Source organism: Fringilla coelebs (assembly GCF_963513975.1).
Source record: "Fringilla coelebs genome assembly, chromosome: 3".
Classification (NCBI taxonomy): Eukaryota; Metazoa; Chordata; class Aves; order Passeriformes; family Fringillidae; genus Fringilla; species Fringilla coelebs.
In genome coordinates, this window is record NC_140030.1 from 40,961,812 (window position 1) to 40,983,736 (window position 21,925).

Here is a 21,925-nt window from a genome sequence, read left to right on the forward strand (position 1 = left end):
ACCATGAAGAATTTTCTCCCACACTGATGTCACAAACATCCCTGCTGTCCTACATTATTATAAAAAGAAAACCTCATATGCCACCATAAAAGAATAAATTCAGCATCACACAAAACGAAGCTTCTCAAAGTCCTTACTCAAGAGTTCAAAGTATATTTACTTTAGGTCTCTAAAAATATTTTCAACTATGGAAACTGCAGAAGATTAGAAATTTCAGGTTTGCTATGCTTTTTGACCCCCATCACTTCCTTCCCACCTTACTAGAAAGTCTATTTAAGTATTGCTTTTAATTACCCTTTCATCTTTAACAACTCAAATTCACTTGTCAATAAAAGTGATGAGGAAATTCAGTATTGCATAGTACATAATATATATGACATAATAGATAACAAATATTTATTGCACAAAAGCAAAATGTTTATTGATCACAGACTCTTGCTATAAATATACTTTGTCACATTTCACAGAAATAAAAATACAAACAAAAGCAGAAAGAATTATAAAAAATTTGATAATCAAAAGAGAAAGGCTTCAGTTTAAAAAACTGATGGTCATGAAAATAAAAGTTAGTGGAAAAAAAATCTTGCACTTAAATTCCAGTTTAAGCAATTCATACTCAGCAGTCAAAATACACAGCTGGTATAAATCTACTGGTTTCTGAGTCAGAAATCATGCAGTGAGCAAAACGTCTCTCCTTCCTTTCATGTGCCAAACCATAATTTTAAGAAATAATTACTTAACAAATATGTCTGGAAGACAGTTTTGTCTTAAGGACTCCTTTTTAACTGAAAGGCTTTTGCGACATCGTAAAACAAAACGGTCATTCCCCCATTCTCTTACCCAATATATCCAGCTGCCGTAAGTGCGTGCAGTTGGCAGCAAGCTCCTCGATGTCTGTGTCACACACAGACCTGTTGGCCGTAAGAAAGAGCTTCTGCAAATTCGGGAGTTTGCGCGCAAGGTTTGTGAAGCAGCCTGTACTGCTCTGGAGCGTAGGACACCAACCAAGGTCAAGTTCTTCCAAAAGCTGGCAGCCTGAAGCCAATTCTGCAATCCCGCTTTCAGTTATGTTTTTACATCTCCACAAATCCAGACTGCGAAGCTTTTTGCATTTTGCTCCCATCATGCTTGCTATAAGGTCATAGTCTTCAATCTGCAAGGAAAGCAGACGCTCCGTCATGTGCAGCATCGTTCCAGACATACAGAGGTGTTTCAAGGTTTGCTTCCTAACACACATAACTCATCTGGCTCAAGCATTTGTCATTTCTAAAGAGCTCCGAAAATTGTTCATTGTATGGTACAGTGAGATCTACTTTTATAAAGTAAAACTAAAATTAAATTCCTATAAACCCCAGACTCAGCTGTTTTAAAATTCACTTAATAGTGAGAATCCAACGGCAGCAAAAGTTGTTTCTTTGAAGACACTCTTTTTTTTGCACAGTTGTTTTCCCCTTAAAAGATGATTATAACAGCATTAATGACCACAGGAAGTGCAACTACTGAAGAATGATTGAAGACTGTACTCATTTCTATTTTATGTTGATCAGTTGCTGCATCTCCTTATGAAAGTCTTATTAATTACTTATTAAGTGATTACACATATAGAGAATGCCCAAAAACTTAGAAAAAGGCTGAAGAACTCTGAGAAAGCCTACAAGCCATTTTAGGCTTACCCAACTAGTACATAACCCTTAAATATATGACCAAGCTGCATTCATCTTGGACCTTCCAAAAGAGTAGAGTCTTGTATAAACCTCACATTTAACACACCTTTGCGAAACAAACCCAGATTGGTTCTAAGGCAAGTGCACACACACACAGACACACACAGATAATCCCCCCACACATCCTGAATGGTCCAAGCACTCACCATGACGCAGCTGCCCAGACTGAGGTGCTGCAGCTCCGAGCAGAAGTTCAAAATACTGAGCAGGGCTGTTTGCTGCCACGGGGGAACACATCAGAAGGAAACAGGGAAAGTGAAACAAAGAGAAGAGGTCAATTAGACATTAAAGGCTGTCACCACATTTCCTGAAATACAGCTCAAAACTCTTTTACAGGTGCCTCAAATGCCACTTAATGAGTCTCTGGGTACTTTACTCATTGATTAGCTTAAAGAAATGGTAATCGTTACAAACCTTTACGCAAGTCACTCTAGACGGGCTTGTGCGCTGCCCTGAAGATACCCACACACCACTGACCTATCTGCTCATTTCCCATAGGAGAGCTGGTGAAGAGTGCAGCAAGATCAAATAACAGGCAAGGCCAGCCTGCAAACACACAGGGCTGGCCACACACCAGGAGAAGAGGGCAGGCTCTGACATTCTCCCATCAGCTGCAGCCTGATGGAGCTGCCAATAGAGCTGCACAGCATCAAGGCTGCGCTGGGGACTCTAATGTCAAAGGCGGCTCCATGCTGACAAGGATGCTGACAGCCACTGAGCACTTGTCACTACTATCACACAGACTGAAACAGATATAATGGATATTTTACACTCCTGTTCCTGCCATTTAACGTTGCCATTCTTTGCAGAAAGTACTGCACATTGCTCAGCCTGAAACTGACTGCAACATCAGATGCACCTTACAAAAGTGCACAGCTGGTCTGTTCCACAAAGGAAACTTTTACACATTTTTTACCTGTGTTTCTAAGACACACAAAAAAAAAAACCTTCTGCGCTGTTTGTAGACATATTCTGTTTGTATTTGGAAATGCTCACAGTGTGAAAAAAAGAATATAATCTGGGATTCACATCACAAATACCTGTGCATCATTATTAAAACATCACTTCATTAGGACTTTGGGATCTATATGAACTTTAAAACAGGACTAGGCTTCACAACACGTTAACAACAAAAATATGTGCATTTCTACAGCATATGCAACAGTTTCTAATAGAAAAAACCCAAGCAATATACAAGTGACAAAGTAATCTACTGCTACTAAGCGTAAATACAACAAGAACACTAGTCAACAATGTTTGTATGCAGGGGTAGTATAATTTATAGTTTCTTTAAATATAAATTTACTTGTTTTCAGAAAGTTTACAGTTAAATGCTTTAGTTAGTTTCCTCTGTTACATTCCAATGGAACTTGGCAGAAATATGACCCTTTGCCATATCACCAAGAAGAAACATCTGATTCCTGGAAAGACTGGCAGACACAGAACAGGGACATAGCATGGGGCATTCACAGAGACCATTTCAGACATTTAATTTAGGTGTCTCCAAGGAGCAATTATAAATACCCAACACTTGACATGCTGACTCTTGAATCCAGCTTGGCCTTCAAAGATTTGATTTCCCAAAGGCAGGCTAAAAGTAGTAGCTAAGAGTAAGCTTTCCTCACACATATCTTGGTAGAAGACCTACAAAGTCACTGTCCCTTGCTTGCTTGACTTTCATTCACTTTTAAAGGAAAAGGTAGCTAGGGAATGAAACGCAAGTATTAAAAAGTCATTATTCAAGAGGTTATTAAGAATATTTTAAGGTTGGTAAATGTGTAAATATCCAATTCATTTTAAATTGAGCAGTTAATAAGCAAATGGTTCATTTGGATCATGAAAGAGGAATAAACAAATAACTCAAAGAGAATGAGACATAGTCTTTCCTATTCAAGTCAGTGAAAGCCATGAGCTTCAGAACCTACTCAGATGCACGAATTAAAAGCAAAATCCCCAAACCCCCGTCTGCAAACCTTAAATATTGGAGCTAAACGAATCAGTCTAACAGCACACAGAGCACCAAACAGGGTTTATACAGGTATTCAGATGTCTCCACAGGAAAGCTGAATATATTGCTGCATTCTACCAAGTTTTTCAGTAATGGTTTCTAGATGGGAATTTAAACATTGGCCTGAAAGGATGGGAAACAGCAATCTCTTTCCTTAATTGTCACAAACAGTACAAAAGTGAACAGTCACTCTGAACAGCTAGTAGGATGTGAGTCAATTCCATGCCTCTTCTGAGAGGGGTGAAATAGAGAGGAGGACTAGCATTCATAGTTATCTTGATAGATAATTGAGCTCCATATGTTAACTTCAACAGGAATGTCATGGATCTCTCAGAGTACCTTTTTAGTCCCTTTCATTTTCAAGACAGTCCTTCCTATACTGCCATGCACTGAGGCTACATATTTAAAAAACAAAAACAACTTAAAAAAAAAAAAGGCACTAGAAATCTGAGTAATAGAAGGGAGCTTGGTAGAACACCATGTCATACCATCACAAATCATGCCAAGTCAAGCCCAAGAGTAAACAACCACATACTCAACATTCATTTCACTGGCTATATTAATTCCTCTTCTGGGGCTCACACATGCCCACACACAGCAAACCAGATTTCCTTCAGACGCAGTGTCTGTTCTTCTGTAACTGAGGTGGGCTTTGCATATGTCATGCAAGAAGAAAAAACCCTTTGTGCATGCCTAGCTGTGTCTCAGTCAGTTGAGAATCCAGGTGGCAAAAGACATGAAAATAGCAGGAGAGAATGGCAGCTCACAGAATCCATATGCACTCCATATAGGAGGACGATCATTGTAATAACCTGTGTCAAGCCATCTGTCAGTACAACAACATGAGCGACAGCACTCCTACTTCAGCGAAGGAGAACAGCAAGGCAGTCACCCCATCCTGGAGCTGTAACAGGCCAACTTTCCAATGTTAGAGTGCTTCACAAGAGGAGCTAAGAGGAGCTTTAACCTGGAGCCTAACTTCACTTTCTTGGCCAAGCAGAGACATTCAAATCAAAGACTATCCATCTAACAACATTCTTTAGCCTAGCAGCCAAGACATTTATAGTTTGGAGATTTCTTGAGTTTCCCCTGAAACAAAGGCAAAGTTTAGCTTTGTATCTGCTCCCTTTTAAAGGGATTGAGAGAAGAATGGATGATTATAAAAACCCACAAAAAACCACTCTAGAAACAAACTTTTGATAAGATTTACTTTTGCTTTATGGAATCATGGCATCAGTGGTCTAAATTTCTTTTGCCATCCAAGCAAAACAAAACCTACCAAAATAGTAAGTTTTTATAAGATGCTACAGACAACAGGAAAAGTTCAAAGTGGGCAAATAAAATGGTTTGCCCTATTCTCCATTCCCAGGAAAGAGGCTCTTTGATGAGGAAAACAGAGTGAAGAAGTAGTTTTTAGAGAGAAGACTGTGATGTCAAACCAATCACAAGGATATGACAGTGCTGCTAAACACAACCTTACAGAACAGATTTCAGAAATATTTTAAGGCATAATAGCTAGTCATAAACTTCAGAAAGAGGGAAGATGGCCTGAAGATTCTCTGAAATCTTTATACATGGGTACAACAAATATCTCTCACAAAGGACATCAACACAGCTGATCCTGGCTTGAACAGGAGATGAGATTACCATTTGAAATCCTACTTTACTCCACACAAGATAGGCGACAGGTCTGTCCAAACACTGAAGTCCTCCACCCTCTAATACACACCTGGATACAACAATAATATTTACTGGAAGGCATTATGTGCTGTGTATATACTTTCAAATAAACAGGTGGTATTGGACTAAACTGTATCCTACCTGTCTTTGTAAAGCCCTTGGCCATCACACAAGTTTTCACTTCAATGCTGTAAAAGTACTGCTGGTTTGAACAGACAACCCACCAGCACAAAAACCAAACACTGGTGCCAGAGCAATTCACTTGGCAAGACTGATTCTTGGTTGGCTTTTTTCAGGATATTTTTACATTCATGATCCAGCAGAAAGCACAAATCATTTCTGATGTTAGTATGATAAAGAAAGCATCCAACAGATAGCCTGAGTTCCATGTCTGTTCAAACAGAAAACCCTTCTGTCTGTGGCAGATGTGACTCACCTGTGAAAGATGCACTTAGAACATTTAACTATTTACTCATTGCAATTTCATTGCCAAGTAGTCAGAGATTAAAAAATATAAAAGGGTTAAAAAAATACACATGATGCACTATAATATGACTATCATATAACAACTACACTACCATGCTACAAGGCATGAAAAGAAGTGCACCACAGTATGACTCCGAAAGATTAAAGGAAGAGCTTAAGAAAAACAAAGTTTTGCTTTGGGCGAGGGAAGAAATAGTCTGCAGCTTTTAATTAACTTTCTATAGATAAATTTATAAGATACTTTAAAATTTGTAACTGTTTTACTGGAGACAAACAACAGGTTGTTTCTTCCCCTTCTCAGAAAAATCGTGTCAGACAAATTGGGAATTCTTCCAGTCCCTCAATAAAACAAGAGTCTAAGTCTTTTAAAATACTTTTATTCTTCTGCAATTGTTTCTTCAAATTTTTCAGTGAAGTTAATGCTAAGACAAAGGAATCTAAATATTATCTTTAAATAATTAAAAGACTGCTTCCTCCCTTCCCTTGCTTGCTATGTTTTTAATCAGAGTTACTAATTCTCCAGTTAACCTTTTTGTTGAAGAAAAAATTTAATTATATAGGATTTAATTTTGTATTTTTAACATTAAAAATCCAAGTTACTAGTAGAAAATATTTCCTTCAATAGCCAACACCACAATCCTGCCTCAATGAGGAGAGGTAAATGTTGTAAAGAGGAGGTAACTCTTCAAGGTGCTCTAAGTATTCTGTTTTCCTAAAAATGATCAGTCAATGACTTTTGAATGAATTCCTTAAAATTCTTGGAACCTGAGATACTGCAAGGAAAAAAAAACCTGGAGAACTGTGAAGGCCAAGCCAATGAAATCTGTGTCTCTCTCAAGCCCACCAATCACATCCATAATTCTCAGAAGCTGATTCTTTAATAGAAAAATCAAAATATTCCTAGAACTGCACAGAAAGGCTCCTCTGTTCATGATCTGGGCAGAAGCTTACCTTCTGTTCCCGAAAGGTTTAAATTTACAGCAAGGGATGCTGGAATTCTGACTCACTCAGAGAAACACACAACTGTAGGAACAGATTAGCCCAAACCTTCTCTAACTTCTGCACACACACCATGAGCACTCCTTACTGTAGTTAAATGAAAATGTATTTTCAAATAGTTGATGTATCAGTCTACCTTAAGCCAGTGAAATAGCACTTCATAGGTACCACACCAATAAAAGTTTTGGCATACTAGAACTACTTGTATTAAAAACCCCAACCAACCAAACAAGGAAGTCCTCAAAAGAAACCAATTCTATTTCAATCTGAGCGCCACTATTGCTATAAATATTTGTAATTACAAACACCCCCCAAACAAATGTAAAATACAACCTTGTTAAGACTGTCAAAAGTAATTAAAATTCTACGAAAACTCACAATACTTATTTCCCCTCCCTTTGGCATTTTACAGCACTAAAAGAAAGCCACAAAATCAACTGTTTGGATTTTCTTGGCATAGTCTGTGAAAGAACTAAGTCAGAAATTACTTGGCATCTGCTATTCTACCACAATTAAAAACCTCATTGGATGCAAAGCCAGAATTCTCTAAACTTCTGTTGAACCATACCTTTTGGAAGGTGCAACTGGGCAAACCAATATTGCCTGTAAGTAAAAATAAGGTCTACTTCAGGAATTTCCAGGTATCCTACCTCTGCATCTAAAAACCTACAATCATGCTGCAGTAGTCCCCAAAACCAATTTTTTTTAACAGAAAGGAGAATGTAATATATTAATATTGCAGAAAACCAAATGTAAGATAATGGTGAAATAAAATACTCATCTAAATCTGCTCCAACAAAGAAATGGTACATTATGATTCCAGGATGATTTTTCCTCCCATTTTCCCCCACACTCACAGTATTTCAAAGCATCAAGATGATATTTCAAAATAATTATGCTAAAGATACGAAGTACTGTGAGAGGTTTGTAGAGACGAGATGCATGCTAATAAACATGTGATAGTCAGTGGTTTAACCAGATGAAAAAAACGACAAAATTAATTCTAGATACTTACAAAGTACTAGCCTTAGTTTTCTGAAAAAGTTTTCATACCTGCTGGTTGCCCAGAAAGCACTCATTTTCAGACTGCTTCTAAGGTTTTGAGTTCTGAGGATAAATACCTATTCTCAGTAGCTTATTTTTTACAGAAAAAACCCACATCTAGGGATAGTACACAAACATTCAATAACACACCAAATATATAATACACTATTTCTTGTTGGATCTAGAGGTCTACAGAGCTATTCAAGTTGTTCACCTTCTATCGGTCTATTTTTCACTATATGTTAATTTTCAGCTACATAAAATGTTACAGAAAATGTCAGGGAATAATATGTTACATTAGAACTAAATGGTGGCCAAATTTGTTTAATGCTTAAGTCCTTCAGTTCCCTGAGCTATTTCATAAGGAAACAAATAGAAGAGGTCACCTCACCCTTTACCATGTTGGTTTTGTGGCCTTTTGGAAGAACAAGATGCCTACGTTGTCCCAGAGAGAGAGAGAGATATCCCCTGAAAGTATCCAATCATTTTGTGCCCAAAAATTATTACACCTCTTAAACAACCTTAAACAATCCCTTCCTCAAACTTTTCAGACAAAAAAAAGTTTGAGCTTTGTAACAAACTTAACTTCCTGCAACTTAGAAAAGTGTAGGTGTTATGTTATGTACAGTATTTCCAGTCCTTACACAGACCCCTACATAGAGTATCCTATACAGTATCACCTGCCAGAATTCCTCAGTCTTCTTTGTACCTCTCCTCATACCACAGCTACAGAGTGAGTAAATTGCTACCACACAAATTTTATTGATAGAAGAAGTGTAGCATACAGAAACCGTGCGCCTTGCAACTGGCCATGGTCAGAGATCAGGAAGATCCCAGGTTAAGTTCCCAATTAGTGTCATCACTAGAAGAGCTAAGTGTGGGAAGGAACTTCTGGGAACTGTTTAGCTCAGACCACCTGGATCCAGCTCAGCTGGCATCTCCAAACCGACTGAAAAATGCTAGCAAGAGATGTAGGACCCAGTCCCTATCCAGGATGAGGCCCCCACCCTGTCCTTAAATACCACAATCACAAAGGTAATGAGTAATGCCCTCTGACATTAATCTTTTATAGATTCCAAATAAACATGGCAGAAAATCATTTACATGGCAGCAAATCATTTTCCCCCACACTAGAAGCCTGGCATTAGAACAGGAATTCTATTCTTCCCCAAGTATCCATCAGCTATCACCTGGGAAGATACAACATGGAAAGAAACATGATGAAAATGGAGACAATTGAAATGTATTAGTTAAAAATCTGCTGTCCGTCTCTCCCTAATGCACATGGATTATAGGACCATTTCTGAGATATCATTTTTAGGACAGTGATAAAACTTCTGTCTCCAAAACTTTATGACACATTTAAAAACACTGAATGCAATATGGACACTCGTAAGTGTGAGCTAAGAAGAATGAGGTGGAATGAGCCTTATTAAAGAGTGCAGGTGTAGCCTTTCAAAAGTCAGAACAACTTGGCGCTTCAGAAACAGACCCAGTATCATTTGCAAACTGGGATTCAGAATATACAGGGGCACCTTTTTGTTCTCTACAGCTACTTGGCAGTGCCAGGGGCACAGCAGGGACTGGGACACAGCAACACAGCAATTACTGAATTAATTCAATGAAAGTAATAGTCTCTGCAGTTAATTAAATTACTGGATTTTGATTTTGCTTTATTTGGTCAAATTATGTCCTCCCTTATGTCTGCAAATCTGTTTTACACCTTCATTCTTCCCCCTCACTTCATATTACAGGCTCAAACAACCAAATTCCACGCTGTGAGCCTGACATGAAATCAAAAAGCATCATCAAGGCCCTGTATCACATGATTGTCACTGACTCAACTTGATTCCAAGAATCCACATTCCAGCTAGAGCCTTTCACCTTTTTTTCCTCACTATTTGCTTGCAACTCTTCATCCTAAAGATTCATACCCAAGCCAATGGAACTTTGCCCATACTGAAAACCCTTTAAACAATAGTTCTCAAAAGTATGATGTGACCCATAATAGGGTATTTCTGAAAACACTGTAGGACATTTTTATGGCAGCATTAACTTTTATATTGCTCACAGTATAAGAAAATAAGAGTTATTACGTTTACTGCTATGATTCTTCTGCTTCTTTTTGGTATCCAAGATTTCCAGTGTCCTCTCTTGCAGCTGCCCAAGATCCAAATTTGCTTTTAGTCAAAATTATCAGAGATAAAAATCTATAAATACGACATTTGCTTTAAAATGTGTGAAAAACAGTCCTTGGTCCATTGTAATTAGATTTTAAATTAGTTCATTTCGTATCCCAAATATAATTGCAATACAAACTTTAATTTTTTTTCTTTACACTTCAGAAAGATTTCAGAATATCACGCAATATGAAATATATAACCTTACATTAAAATTTAAACCCATCAATAAGAAGACTGACAAGTTCTCCTACTGTAATTGTGGCTTTGGTTTCTTTAAAATACATTTTTGGCTGCATTATTTATATGGACTAAATAGTTCACAATAAGCAATAAATTAAGATAATATTCATGCTCAAGGATAACGATGTGCATTGCCAATTACTGTATACAATAATACATTGTTCATTGTAGTCTTCAAAGTATCGAGGCCAACAAGTGCTTAAGTTATGCTGTGAATACACTCCCAAGAAATAAACATTAAGGAGTTATGTATCAGTAAATACTAATTCCACCTGCATAAAAATCCTACAAGTATAACAGTGGTGTTGAGTACAAAGAAATTACATTTAGAAAAAGTTGAGATCAGTTTCTTAAAGCATGATACAAATTATTCAAGCATATACATAATCAAACAGCCTTTAAGAACCTTTAGTAATGAACTTAAAGCACTGGAAAAAATGAGCCACATTTGGTGGGGAGGAGGATAGCCATGCAGGACATTTTTTTAGTAATTGAAAAGTTACTGAAAGTCGCTGGACTTTCTTTCTTCTAACAGAAGGGTTGAAATCATTCAAAAGTATTGGAAGTTTCAATTCAGAGGTTAGAAAACAATTCTATACACACAACCTCACACTCAATATGTCAAGGAAGTAAGATTACATATTGCCTTAAGAATTAGCAGGGTTAAGACCAAAGACTACAACATTCTCCAGAGGGTACAGCAATCTCCCAAAGTAGCAGTACACTAAGTAGCAAAACACCAGCCTTGCCCATTTCACTAAAAGCATACAGTTAAAAACTCCAGCTCTGATTACAGAAACAATGGCAAAATTTTTAAATACAAAACCTATTCAAAGAAAACAGCTCAAGTAAGAAGAAACTAATTACAATTGCTCAGAAAACATAATGTTATTAATTTTCTTAAGTTTCCATTGTCCTTGCACCTAAAAAAAATCATTAATAGTACTCAATTTTTCAGCAGAGTGTTTCCTTAGAATTTATCTATTAGTGTCACAGTAATCATATACATAGAAAAAGTACAACAAATTCTTTACATTTAAATGTTGAAAGAACTTTTTTGCTCTTTTTTAGTATTAAAAGTCAAAAAAGTAAAGGAAAAGGCTACAGCAGGACTTAGACTGCAAGAAAATCTTGTATCTGGGCAGGCACTTGGGAGTGTGTATGGGAGAAATACCATTTATTTTATTAAAATATTAATTCTGTATTTTTTTATTAAGCATACTAATGCAAAACCAGAAACAGCATTATTACATACTGAAAAATTGGATGGAGAACCTTAATCTCTTCCTATGTTATTTAATCACACGTCCAAATCCACAACCAAAAGAAAAAACTGTACTATTTACCCAGATGTGCTCTAACACATGAAGATTTTGTAGTTTATTTTGCTCATTGCTTGGTTTAGGAAAAAAAGCAAGCCCCTGAATTATTTAGGAAAACAGCCTAAATGAAATGAACAGATTTTTCTTTTGGTTTCTTCTTCTTGGGTTTTGAGACAGAACTTTAACAGAACACCATCCCATCTCTGTTCTTCTCACCTTATTTTCTCACAATAAACACATACTTGTTATCAGTTTGCATTTTTTTCTTAGTGGATTCACAACCTCAGATTCTTTTCAGTGAGCAGATCCAGTTGGCAACAATACAATGCCAAGTTCTTGGTTAATCGTTAGCATTGTTCCTCTGTTTGCTCCTCAGAGGCTCCAACAATGAAGACAGCAGTAGAAATTTCACAAAAATCAAGAATACTAACAGCTCTTTGACAAGTTTTAGAGAAGTCTCAATCACTTGACAGCATGCTTGATCAATCTTTTTTTTTTTTTGTTTTGCATATAGCCACCACTTACTAACAAGCATTTCTGTACCAGTGGAAAAGTACAGAAGGAATGGCAGCCTATTTTGTACAGATAACCAAAGGTCTGCACTAAGAGAAGTTCATGTTGAGAAAGATAATGTTATTTCTACAAATCTGTGACTTTTGTAGTTCTAATGCTCTAATTCAAATCTTATGCCACATCTTCATTCTTTCCTTTTTATTTTTTTGACCTGTGATACACAATGCATTAAGTGGCTTCATATTAACAAGTAACACCCAAGCATCGTCTCAAATTTACCTATTTAAATTTCCAGAAATTTCTCTTACACTGCTTATTAGGAACAGCACCTTTTGTTCATACATACATATAAAATGGAAGCACAGTCTTATATAAACTTGATTATGAATGAATGTTCTTGTCAGCTACAAGCAGAGGCATGTCCATACACACAAAAAGGAGAACTGAATATTCACAATGTAAGGACTTCAAAGTCAAGAAATATTTACCTACATTCAATCTAATTTCAAGCTCTGCTCAGTAAAGCAATAGCAGAGGAATGAATTACCAATCACCTCAGAGTACATTTCATCTGCTGCACTATTACAAGCATGAAGTCTCAAACTTCAGAAGTTACCTGAGTAGAATCAAGAAGATTCTGATCAATCAACTGTAAAAAATAATAAAATTATACAATCACTACCTCTGATACATGATCGTTCCTGGATCAGAAAAAGCTTTGTGAATTAGAGCCAATCGTCAAAATAAAATAAAGAGATTTACCCAAGATTAACAAAAAGACTAGTACTGTAGAAACAGAACAGATACACCCAAGGCACCAAGACAGATGTATTCAAAAAATGCAGGGCTCACCAGTTTTCTTTGTGGTTTGAGGAAAATAATAATAATTACTTCAATACAGAGAGCAGCCACCACAAAGTAACAAGTTACTGAGGGGCACTGGCTTCATGGTGACTGCACACCCAACAGTAAGCACCACTCACACCAGATATCACCCTTTAATCTAATACCCTGTGTCACCCACTCACCATTACAGACAGACACCTGGCTGGAACTTGGGCACAAAGTTAGGATTCAACAAATAAAGGACAAGACCCAACTAACTCTAACACATGTGTCAGGTGTGAACTGCTTAGGAATGCAATATTGTAGCCTTAACTTCAGATGTCCCTTGCTCATCTAACTGACAGAACCTATTGTTCCATCTTCATTCCCTTCATCACACTACACATTAACACCCCACACAATCCAGAGTCCCAGCCTGACTTCTGTGCACCAAAAGCACAAACACAAGTAACACACACAACCAAACTCTTCTTAAAATGTTTAATCTAGAATTAGAAGCTAGGAAAAAAACCTGCAGAGACATGGGCTTGCCCCCATTCTGGCACAGCTTTTGCAACACAAAAGTAGGACAGCTTCCAGGTAAACTATGGTGGCAATGTTGCAACACAGAAGTAATGTAGCTACTGAGAGGGAATGGAATTTTTCTGATTCAAACTGCTAAGTTTATTAGGATACAATGTTTGTAAAATGTAGCAAACTACAACAGACTTCTCAACTACTTGTAGCACACAAACCCATTCTATCTTAGAGAGGAAAAGTGCTGCAGCAAGCAGTAACAACTCCAATTTGGGCAGTCAAGTAACTGTATAAAGAAGTTATTTTTAGACTGTAAATGAGAAGTTTTATAAAAAACTTGTGTCTCAATTACTGCTAATATGCAAAGACTGTAGGAATCTAGAAATTAGCAAATCATTTGAAAGCAGAGAATGTTGAGATTAAAGGAAGTCACTAAACACAACAATTTTACAATAATATTTGCCAGTAGTTTGTCTAAAGTACACTTCAAAATACAAGAAAAGCTTTAAATTTGTCCTTTTACCACATTGCTTAAAATAGGTAGTGAAAAGTCACCAACCTACCATGAAAGTTAAAACACGCAAGCCAAAAGCTATTCTGAAAATAGAAACCATCCTAAGGTTTTTGAAACTACCTTTGGATTTTCCGAGTTTAGCTCTGAATTGACACTCAAAATACTAATTTACTTCTTCATTATTGGGGAAAAAACCAAACCCCAAACCAGCTTTATCAGGATTGGAAATATTTATTGCAAAGGTTGAAAATAGCTGCTCCTACCTCCACTTTTGTTCTGTAGAGAATGAGACGCTTCAGACTGCCCACTTTGGCTATGTGGTTGAAAGCCTGAGGTGGTATTTTATCACATGATGAGAGATTTAACTCCTGAAGATTTGGACACATTTCAGTGATGACCTCCAAGCATGTTTCATTGAGGAAATGGCCACAAGACAACTCAAGACGTACTAGTTCAGAGCCACAGACTTTCAGGAATCTGTAAAATAAGCCCATGTTTTAAGTGAAAAATTAACATACTTTCAGGTGAGAGTCTGAATACTGTCAAAATCTCAACCATGTAAACCAGGAAATAATTCCTTTCAACAAAGAAAAGACAACAGTCTCAATAATTCTGTTTTGGTTTAGGAAGTTAGAACATGCTTTGTTATTAACTCTGAGATAATGGAGCAAAGTAAAACACTGATCACGTTTGAAATCTTTTAAAACAGTCAAAAGCCAATTTTGACATTGGCCTGCAAGTTTACACCAATAATTTCATATTTACCTCAGAAAAATCTGCAAATATAAAAATGAAGTTAAACAAATACTTCTAAATGGATGATCTATTCCGAATTGGTTTAAGACTTTCAGGAAAAGAAAAAAATCTCATTCTTTTCATTAACAAGTCAGAATCAACACTTGCTAGCTGCTCTAGAACACAAATTCCTGAGGAATATTTGACTTTCATTGGAATTATAATAAATTAATATATCATTTGAGAAAAGACCAAAAATGTAGAAACTTTGATGGTCTCTATATTTTGCTTTCCTGTCAGAAATCTCGTGTCAGAATCTCAAGCTCTTTTATCTCTAATCCAAGCTTTACCCAAAATGACAAACTTAGTCCCTTTTCATTTCAAAGATAACCTTCAAACCATAAATTAACCACTAGGCTTGCAAGCTTGATATTTAATAAGATTAAAAAGCTCACACAATTGCCATGCTTATGTTATATTTTGATAGTTCCTCCAGTAGAAAAACTAGTGTCTTAAACTACAGGTTGTAATGAGTTTCCCATGTTATTTCCTAGAATAATGGATCTACTTGTGAAAGAGCATGAATTAGTTTCTCTTAATAAATATTCTGATCCACTCTCTTACCAGTTCTATCCTACAAAAACATTCAGACAACATAGCTTCAGGTTCTGGCACTTCCACCATGAAGTCAGTATTACTTCTTGGGTTTAACTGATGTATTAAAAATGCCAGACAGACACAAGGCTCCTGCTTGCACAAAAACTCCTATTGCTACAAGGAAAGAGTTATTAGCCTTCCCAAGCATTTGTTCATGCTGAAGCTTAGTATGAAATTGCTGCTGGTCTTAGAAGAAGACACATTCAGGAAGGCATTCCTTAATGACACCCAAGCCCAAGACCTGAAATCCGCCTTTCAAGATCCAAGTTTTCAAGCTGCCTCCTTTCCTTATTTTTTCATTACTCACTCAAGTCATACTTGCTGTTCATTATTACCTTTCTTTATCCCTTTCACCTAGCATATTACACGGTCTTAGTGTGATTATGTAGATCCTATGCAATACAGAGGGAAAAGGAGATTCCAGGGTGACATCTCCATCCCTGGATGTTTCCAAGAGTCACCTGAAACCTTGACTGACCTGATCTAGCGTTGGGGACACTGGCACTTCAAGTGGGAGCTTGGAGTAGACGACCTTCAGAGGTCCCTAACATCCAACATTTCTATGAGCCTAAGCAAACAGAAACAAAGAGAGGGTCTGAGACGTGAAAGGGGAGACATAAGCCCCAGAGCCACAGGAGTTCTGCCATGTATGGTCTTCAAGTCTACTCCTCCACTGTTTTTTTCTAACTCTTCAGTCTCCATTTAGACTCTATTTTAGCTTTTAAAGTCAGAGTTTAATAAAACACCAAGCAGTTTCCATACTGGATATAATGAATTCACAGAGACTGGTAAGCCTTCCTGTGGGAATGTCAGAGCTGAAATGACATGACAATTCACAACAATTAACATCAGGTATTTAAACATTTAAGTGCTATTTTAGACTAGCAAAGAGAGTTCAACACTATTATGGAGAAACACAGGATGAAAATCCCCTGGAAATCAGAGTAGAGATATATGGATACATTGCTGATTACCAATTAGCCAATTCCTCTATTTAATGAGTGCTTTAACAATACATTCACACAGCTTCTTTCATCAACAAATTATCAGGTTTGTTTGAATGATGGTATTTTCCATAAAACTTTGTCAGTCACCACTTATTATACCTCTAGCTTTTAATTTGTTAACAAATAAATATTTTATGAATGACTCCATTACAATAATGGATGTTAGTTTAACTGCCATATAATTTAACAGGGCTTGGCTGTTATAAATGTTAGTAGAGATCAATGTTTTTCTCCTTCTAGGACTATTAAAAGTTAACATTACCAGGTCAGGGAAACACTCAGTTAACCCCCTAGACATGGAGAAGAACTCCAGGCTCACCAGCTGGAGGAATTATTATCCTCATAACATTTTATTTAAACTCATTACACTTGAAACACACAGGCAGAGACCAAACACAGTAACAGCAACAAGCACTGCCCTTCATGGCTTTGCTGCCTTGTTGGAAAAGGTTATTTAGGAGACATGAAACAGAAACAAAAGGGGGATAAATTACATGCAGCAGCAAGGTACAAGAATGAGTGGACATGCATGTAGGAAAGAGAGGAACGGGAACAGGAGGAGGAATCTGAGGAAGTCAACAAGCAGCACAGGGCAGAGAACACTGGGCAGAAATGCACAGTTCTATGGGGACACCTGATCTTTGTTTGAATTAAACAGACTGCTCAGGATAAAGGTTTTTGCTGCTGTCTTTCCACATGGATCTCCACGCAGAGCCATATGGCAAAGTTCTCATACTTTCAAAACAAATGTGGCATGGTGTTCATACTTCTGAGACTTAACAGCCTCTGAGTGACTGGCTTGATTTAACTAATCTGAAAACAAACAACACCCAAAAAAGCACCTTCTACCCAAATCAAAATTTCTTCACATTTCCTCACATACCTCTCCTTTAATCACTGTGGATTGACTGGTTCCTGTTCTCAGTCTCTCCTCTGTTCTGCAGTCACCCATCCCTTTAGTTTTGTTTTTATTATCAATATTTTATATACACCATTTCTGAAGTGATTTCTCTTCATCCCTTCATGTTTGCTATAAAATATGACTGAACAACCTAGGATAATGTGAACATGCACATTTCTTTTGCTAGACAGTGCATTGGGCCTTTCCCTTGAAGTTTATCCTCACACTAGACAGCAGCATTTCAGGCCTTTGGTTGTTCAGTTTTGTTTCTTTCTGGTTCTTTGAGGGTGAAGAGGGGCCCTGTTTTGTTGGTTTACAGTTTTTTTTCCAGGGGGGAGGGGATTGTTGTTTTTCATAAAAAAAGGAATCCCACTTTCCATCACCTTCTGCCTACTCCAAGAACTGCTGCTTATTTTCAACCCTTCAAGCTTTTGGGAAGTCAGTTCTAGTGAAGTTTTCCTGAAACATCAAATATATCTATTAGCAGGCAGGATGGTATTTGCTCATGGGTCACTTAGCCCACTAACAATTTCCAGTCTGGTAATTCATGTGTGTATCATAAGCATATCTCATGATCCAAAATTAAAATCCAAGGTACAAGAGATAGCACTCTTCATGTCAGAATGTAAGACTTCCCAAACAAAATTCTCAAAATACCTTTAGACATGTGCTTATGCAGGTACTGAACACATCACATTTCCTCCAATGCTTTTTGGTGGATCTAGAACCTATAATTAACTCTTAGTTTAATGATCCTCACTTAATCTATATGTCCCAGTACAAAATAACTGAAAACTCCATAAGAAGTAGGGATCAGTAGTAGTCCTGCTCTATTTCATCTACTCATCCTCACTAAATGCAAGTAGCTACATAATTTTACATTCCTTTAGGGCAATTAACACAACAGTTTTCTATTATGCTGATTTTACCAAATCTTTTTTCAGTTAAAACTTCACTACTGATTTTACATTCATCGACATATATTTGAATTTGGTAGCCAAGAGAGAGGGTGGAAAACGGAACCAAGTTTCATTTGTGAACAACATGGGGTTGGACAGAATTCTTTTCCTTTAGCACTTTCCCTTGCAGTGTTACCTTACATTAGCATCCATGTTAGGGATGTTATCTCCGTTACTTGACCGATACAATATTGCCCCATTCGCCAGGCCTTCCTTGGTATAAGCCTCCTAGAATCAGTATTTCATAAAAAAGCCATTTCTGTCTGCTTCAAGCCAACAACATGCTCCCTACAGCTACTCAGGTCTCCTGTTTCCAGAGCCTGCTACCAGACAAGCAAAATGTCAAAACCCACCTGGATTTTACGCTTCCTCATTTCACTTTCAAGATCTTGAGATCCCCTCTTTTTTACTTAGTTCTATCTATATGATTACTTGCACAAGCTCAGAGAGAACTTTCTGCCTTACAATTACAGTTTTGCATTTAATAAAATGGTTTGTGGAATTCCATTTTAATATCCTTCTTAAAGACCTGTTCATATATTTTTAAATTCACAGTGATGCTTTTCCTTTCAAGACTGCCACGTTATACAACAGGAGCACTATTTAGCACAGGTAATTGTAACTAAAGTGTTAAGGCTGGTATGAGTAGATAACAACTGGGTACACAGAGGTGTAGGAGAAGGAAAAAGACCAAATGGCAACACAAGGGCTGGAACAGATTGTGTGTGTTGGTGGAAGTCAGATTAGCAGGTCAATGATATCCTTGAACACTTGTGCAGGCAGTTTCTCAGGGCACACAGATTAGGAGATGAAGGATAGAAGCAGCACAGGATGGTGAGAGCACACGCCAGACAAATTGATTTGGACACACATCTTGGTTCTCTTGGCACATGCAAGTATTCATGCTTAAGAGTCAGACTTTGTAAGATAATTGGGTTTTAAAATTAAGTCACTTTCCCTTCCTCTAGCTATTCTAATTGGTAAAATGTTATTTTCTACTTCCTGTTTGGTAAGTAAATTCTAAAACATGGCATGTAAGTAAGTAGAATATCAAGTATCTGATCTTGTGCTTTTCTCAACACAGACTAAACTATATCAAGAAAAACAGGCAAAACAAAAGTGGTAACTTACTCCCAACCAACCCTAGTTTTACTAAAAACCTCTGGAAATTAAATCAAGAGACAGACCTGATTGTTAAATTGAGAATCCTTGTAAAGTCACACATTACTGCCATTTTCTATGACTATTTGGTGCATATTTCAGTAATTTCTCTGACCCTCCTGCTAGTTTGACTTCTAGGAAAGCCTCACCAAATTAAATATTGTCAGAACACATTTCTACTAAAGGCAATGAAAGTCTTCAATCATCAACAGCAAAACTTAAAGTAGTAGTCCTGGATGTGCTTGTCATGCAAATACTGCATCACTAACCTTAAAATAAAACACTATTAATTCATTTTCACAGTGTGAAATGTCAGGTGTAAATTAAAATTCTAATTCCTCAGATATTTAAAGCAAAAGATTTTAAACAAGTTAATGACATTATCAGTGATCCAAGGAAATCTGCATGCAGAACCACGTGTTTAAACTGTCATTGTCCTTGAGCTGTTTAAACCTCAGAGCATTTATTCAGCATCTCAATATTTACTACTCCTCCAATAAACTCCCCTCACTCTTCCTATATAGGTCCTACCCTCCCACACTGATATTTCCCCCTGGCATGAAGAGATGCACCAGACCTCTAAAGCTAAAGAAAAAGGCAGAGCTGCTTATGTAATGCTTGCTGTGAAATCTTTGCTTATTCCCTGTCATTTTGCATTTCAGGCTCCTGAGACTGCTCAGATACTCCTTTCACTTTTTGGTACACTCCTAGTTCAATCTAATATAGAGTTTAGTTAATTTCTATTATATGCTGAAATGAAAAATTTATGATAGTAATTTTTAGCCCTAAGGAGTAGATGTTATCAATAAGTTAAAATACCTTCAGCTTTGCCTCAGGATGTTCATATGCCTGAAGCATTCTGTCTTCTCATGATAATAGGGTATTTGCACCAGTCACATTTCCTAAAATTACTTTTAACTTCTTTTCACTCTAATAAGTTTTTGAAGAAAATATGTATTTCCAAACATTTCTTAGTATTTTCAATCAATTCATGCATATATGAACATTTTAAAATTACAAATTTATACAAGCTACTATGTTTAAGACTGTTGTAAAAAGCAACAGATAAAAACATTTTTGAAAGATATTTTCCATAATAAGATTTGAGCAAGACTAGCATTTAAACATATACTGACTTGTAGAAATCATAATTTAAACTGTACAACTGTAAGAATTAAACCAACTATACCGGTTTTGAATTCAACACTGACACCTCTAACTGCAAATGCTGAGAAAAATGCAAAAATATATGTGTCCTGGTTTTGGACAAAAAAAAAATGGTGAAAAGGAAGTCTCGTTCTAATGAGTCTCCTCTATTAGTAGATACTTTCATAGCAAATGAGCAGCAAATTTTCCTCTCCTGGAGGCCAGCAAATTTGACAAACATGCTGACGAAGACCATCAAAAGAAAAACTTGGGTTGAGGATTTTACTAGGAAAGACTTTTATAGAAGAAAGGGTTGCAAAATCATTTCTTTAACAGAAAAACGTTTAAAACCAGACCTAGTTACAGTGGAGAAATTTTGTTTCACAAGGGAAAATGATAAGCACAGTTTAGACATGCAAATTATTTAGCTTATAACTTTGCTTCTAAAATTTACAATTGAACTGCATCTCCCATTCTCAGGCTGCATCCATCTCTTCCAAGAAACACTTTTTCCTAATGCTAATTTCAGAATTGCAACAATGTCAAATTTTTATTCTCATTTGTTACAAATAAATATAATCCCTTATAAGAAATAGAAACAGAAAACATTTACTCACAGATTATTAATAGACAAATAATGAATATTTATTATTCAAAAACACTGTATACACATACATGTTACTAGTAATTCAGCACTGAAGAAAAAAAATTAGTAATAATAAAGTCATTTTCAACTAAGCAGAAGTCAGAAATGCCAGAACTGTAAAGTTTACAAGTCTCTGAATCTGGCAATAATTTCTTCCAAGACTACAAAGATTTTTCACAGTACTGTATACTAAAAAAAAAAAAAAAATCATGGAAATGAAAAAAAGTCACAAAGATTCACATATGCTAAGTTTTCAAAAGACAGACTTAATAGCTAAGCATCAGAAAGCAGGCACTTCATGATTTCAGAGTTGAATTTTCAATTAAAGCTTTCATATTTACCCTCTGCATAAAGTATCTAACATGCAATCCAAATTTAGGAGAAATTTTTGTACCTAATTCAACAACTAGCCGATGTCTATTTTTTTCCCCTGCCAATAAGGACAAAAAAGGCATAGGATTCTTGCATTGTACTGGAGGGTCTGGAAAAACAGAAGAGACATGCCCATCTTTACAAAATATTTCTTCAAAATATTTTACTTCCTCACATAAGGAACTTAGGCATGAAAAGAAAAAAAAAGTCTGCATACTTGAGTTAACCTTTTTATTCAGAAAATAAATGAGAGTTAAGACAACTTT

The 21,925-nt window shown here is 36.5% G+C and overlaps 1 protein-coding gene across 1 annotated transcript in view; it reads right to left on the minus strand.

Moving 5' to 3' along the window:
* The window catches only part of FBXL4 (F-box and leucine rich repeat protein 4), a 58,438-nt gene that overhangs the window by 12,375 nt on the left and 24,138 nt on the right, over positions 1-21,925 (minus strand). The window contains exons 6-8 of the mRNA XM_084201987.1: positions 14,339-14,552; positions 1,871-1,942; positions 841-1,153 (exon numbers count right to left, since the gene is read on the minus strand). Coding sequence (XP_084058113.1) covers positions 841-1,153; positions 1,871-1,942; positions 14,339-14,552 — 599 coding nt within the window. The remainder of the gene's footprint in view (positions 1-840; positions 1,154-1,870; positions 1,943-14,338; positions 14,553-21,925) is intronic.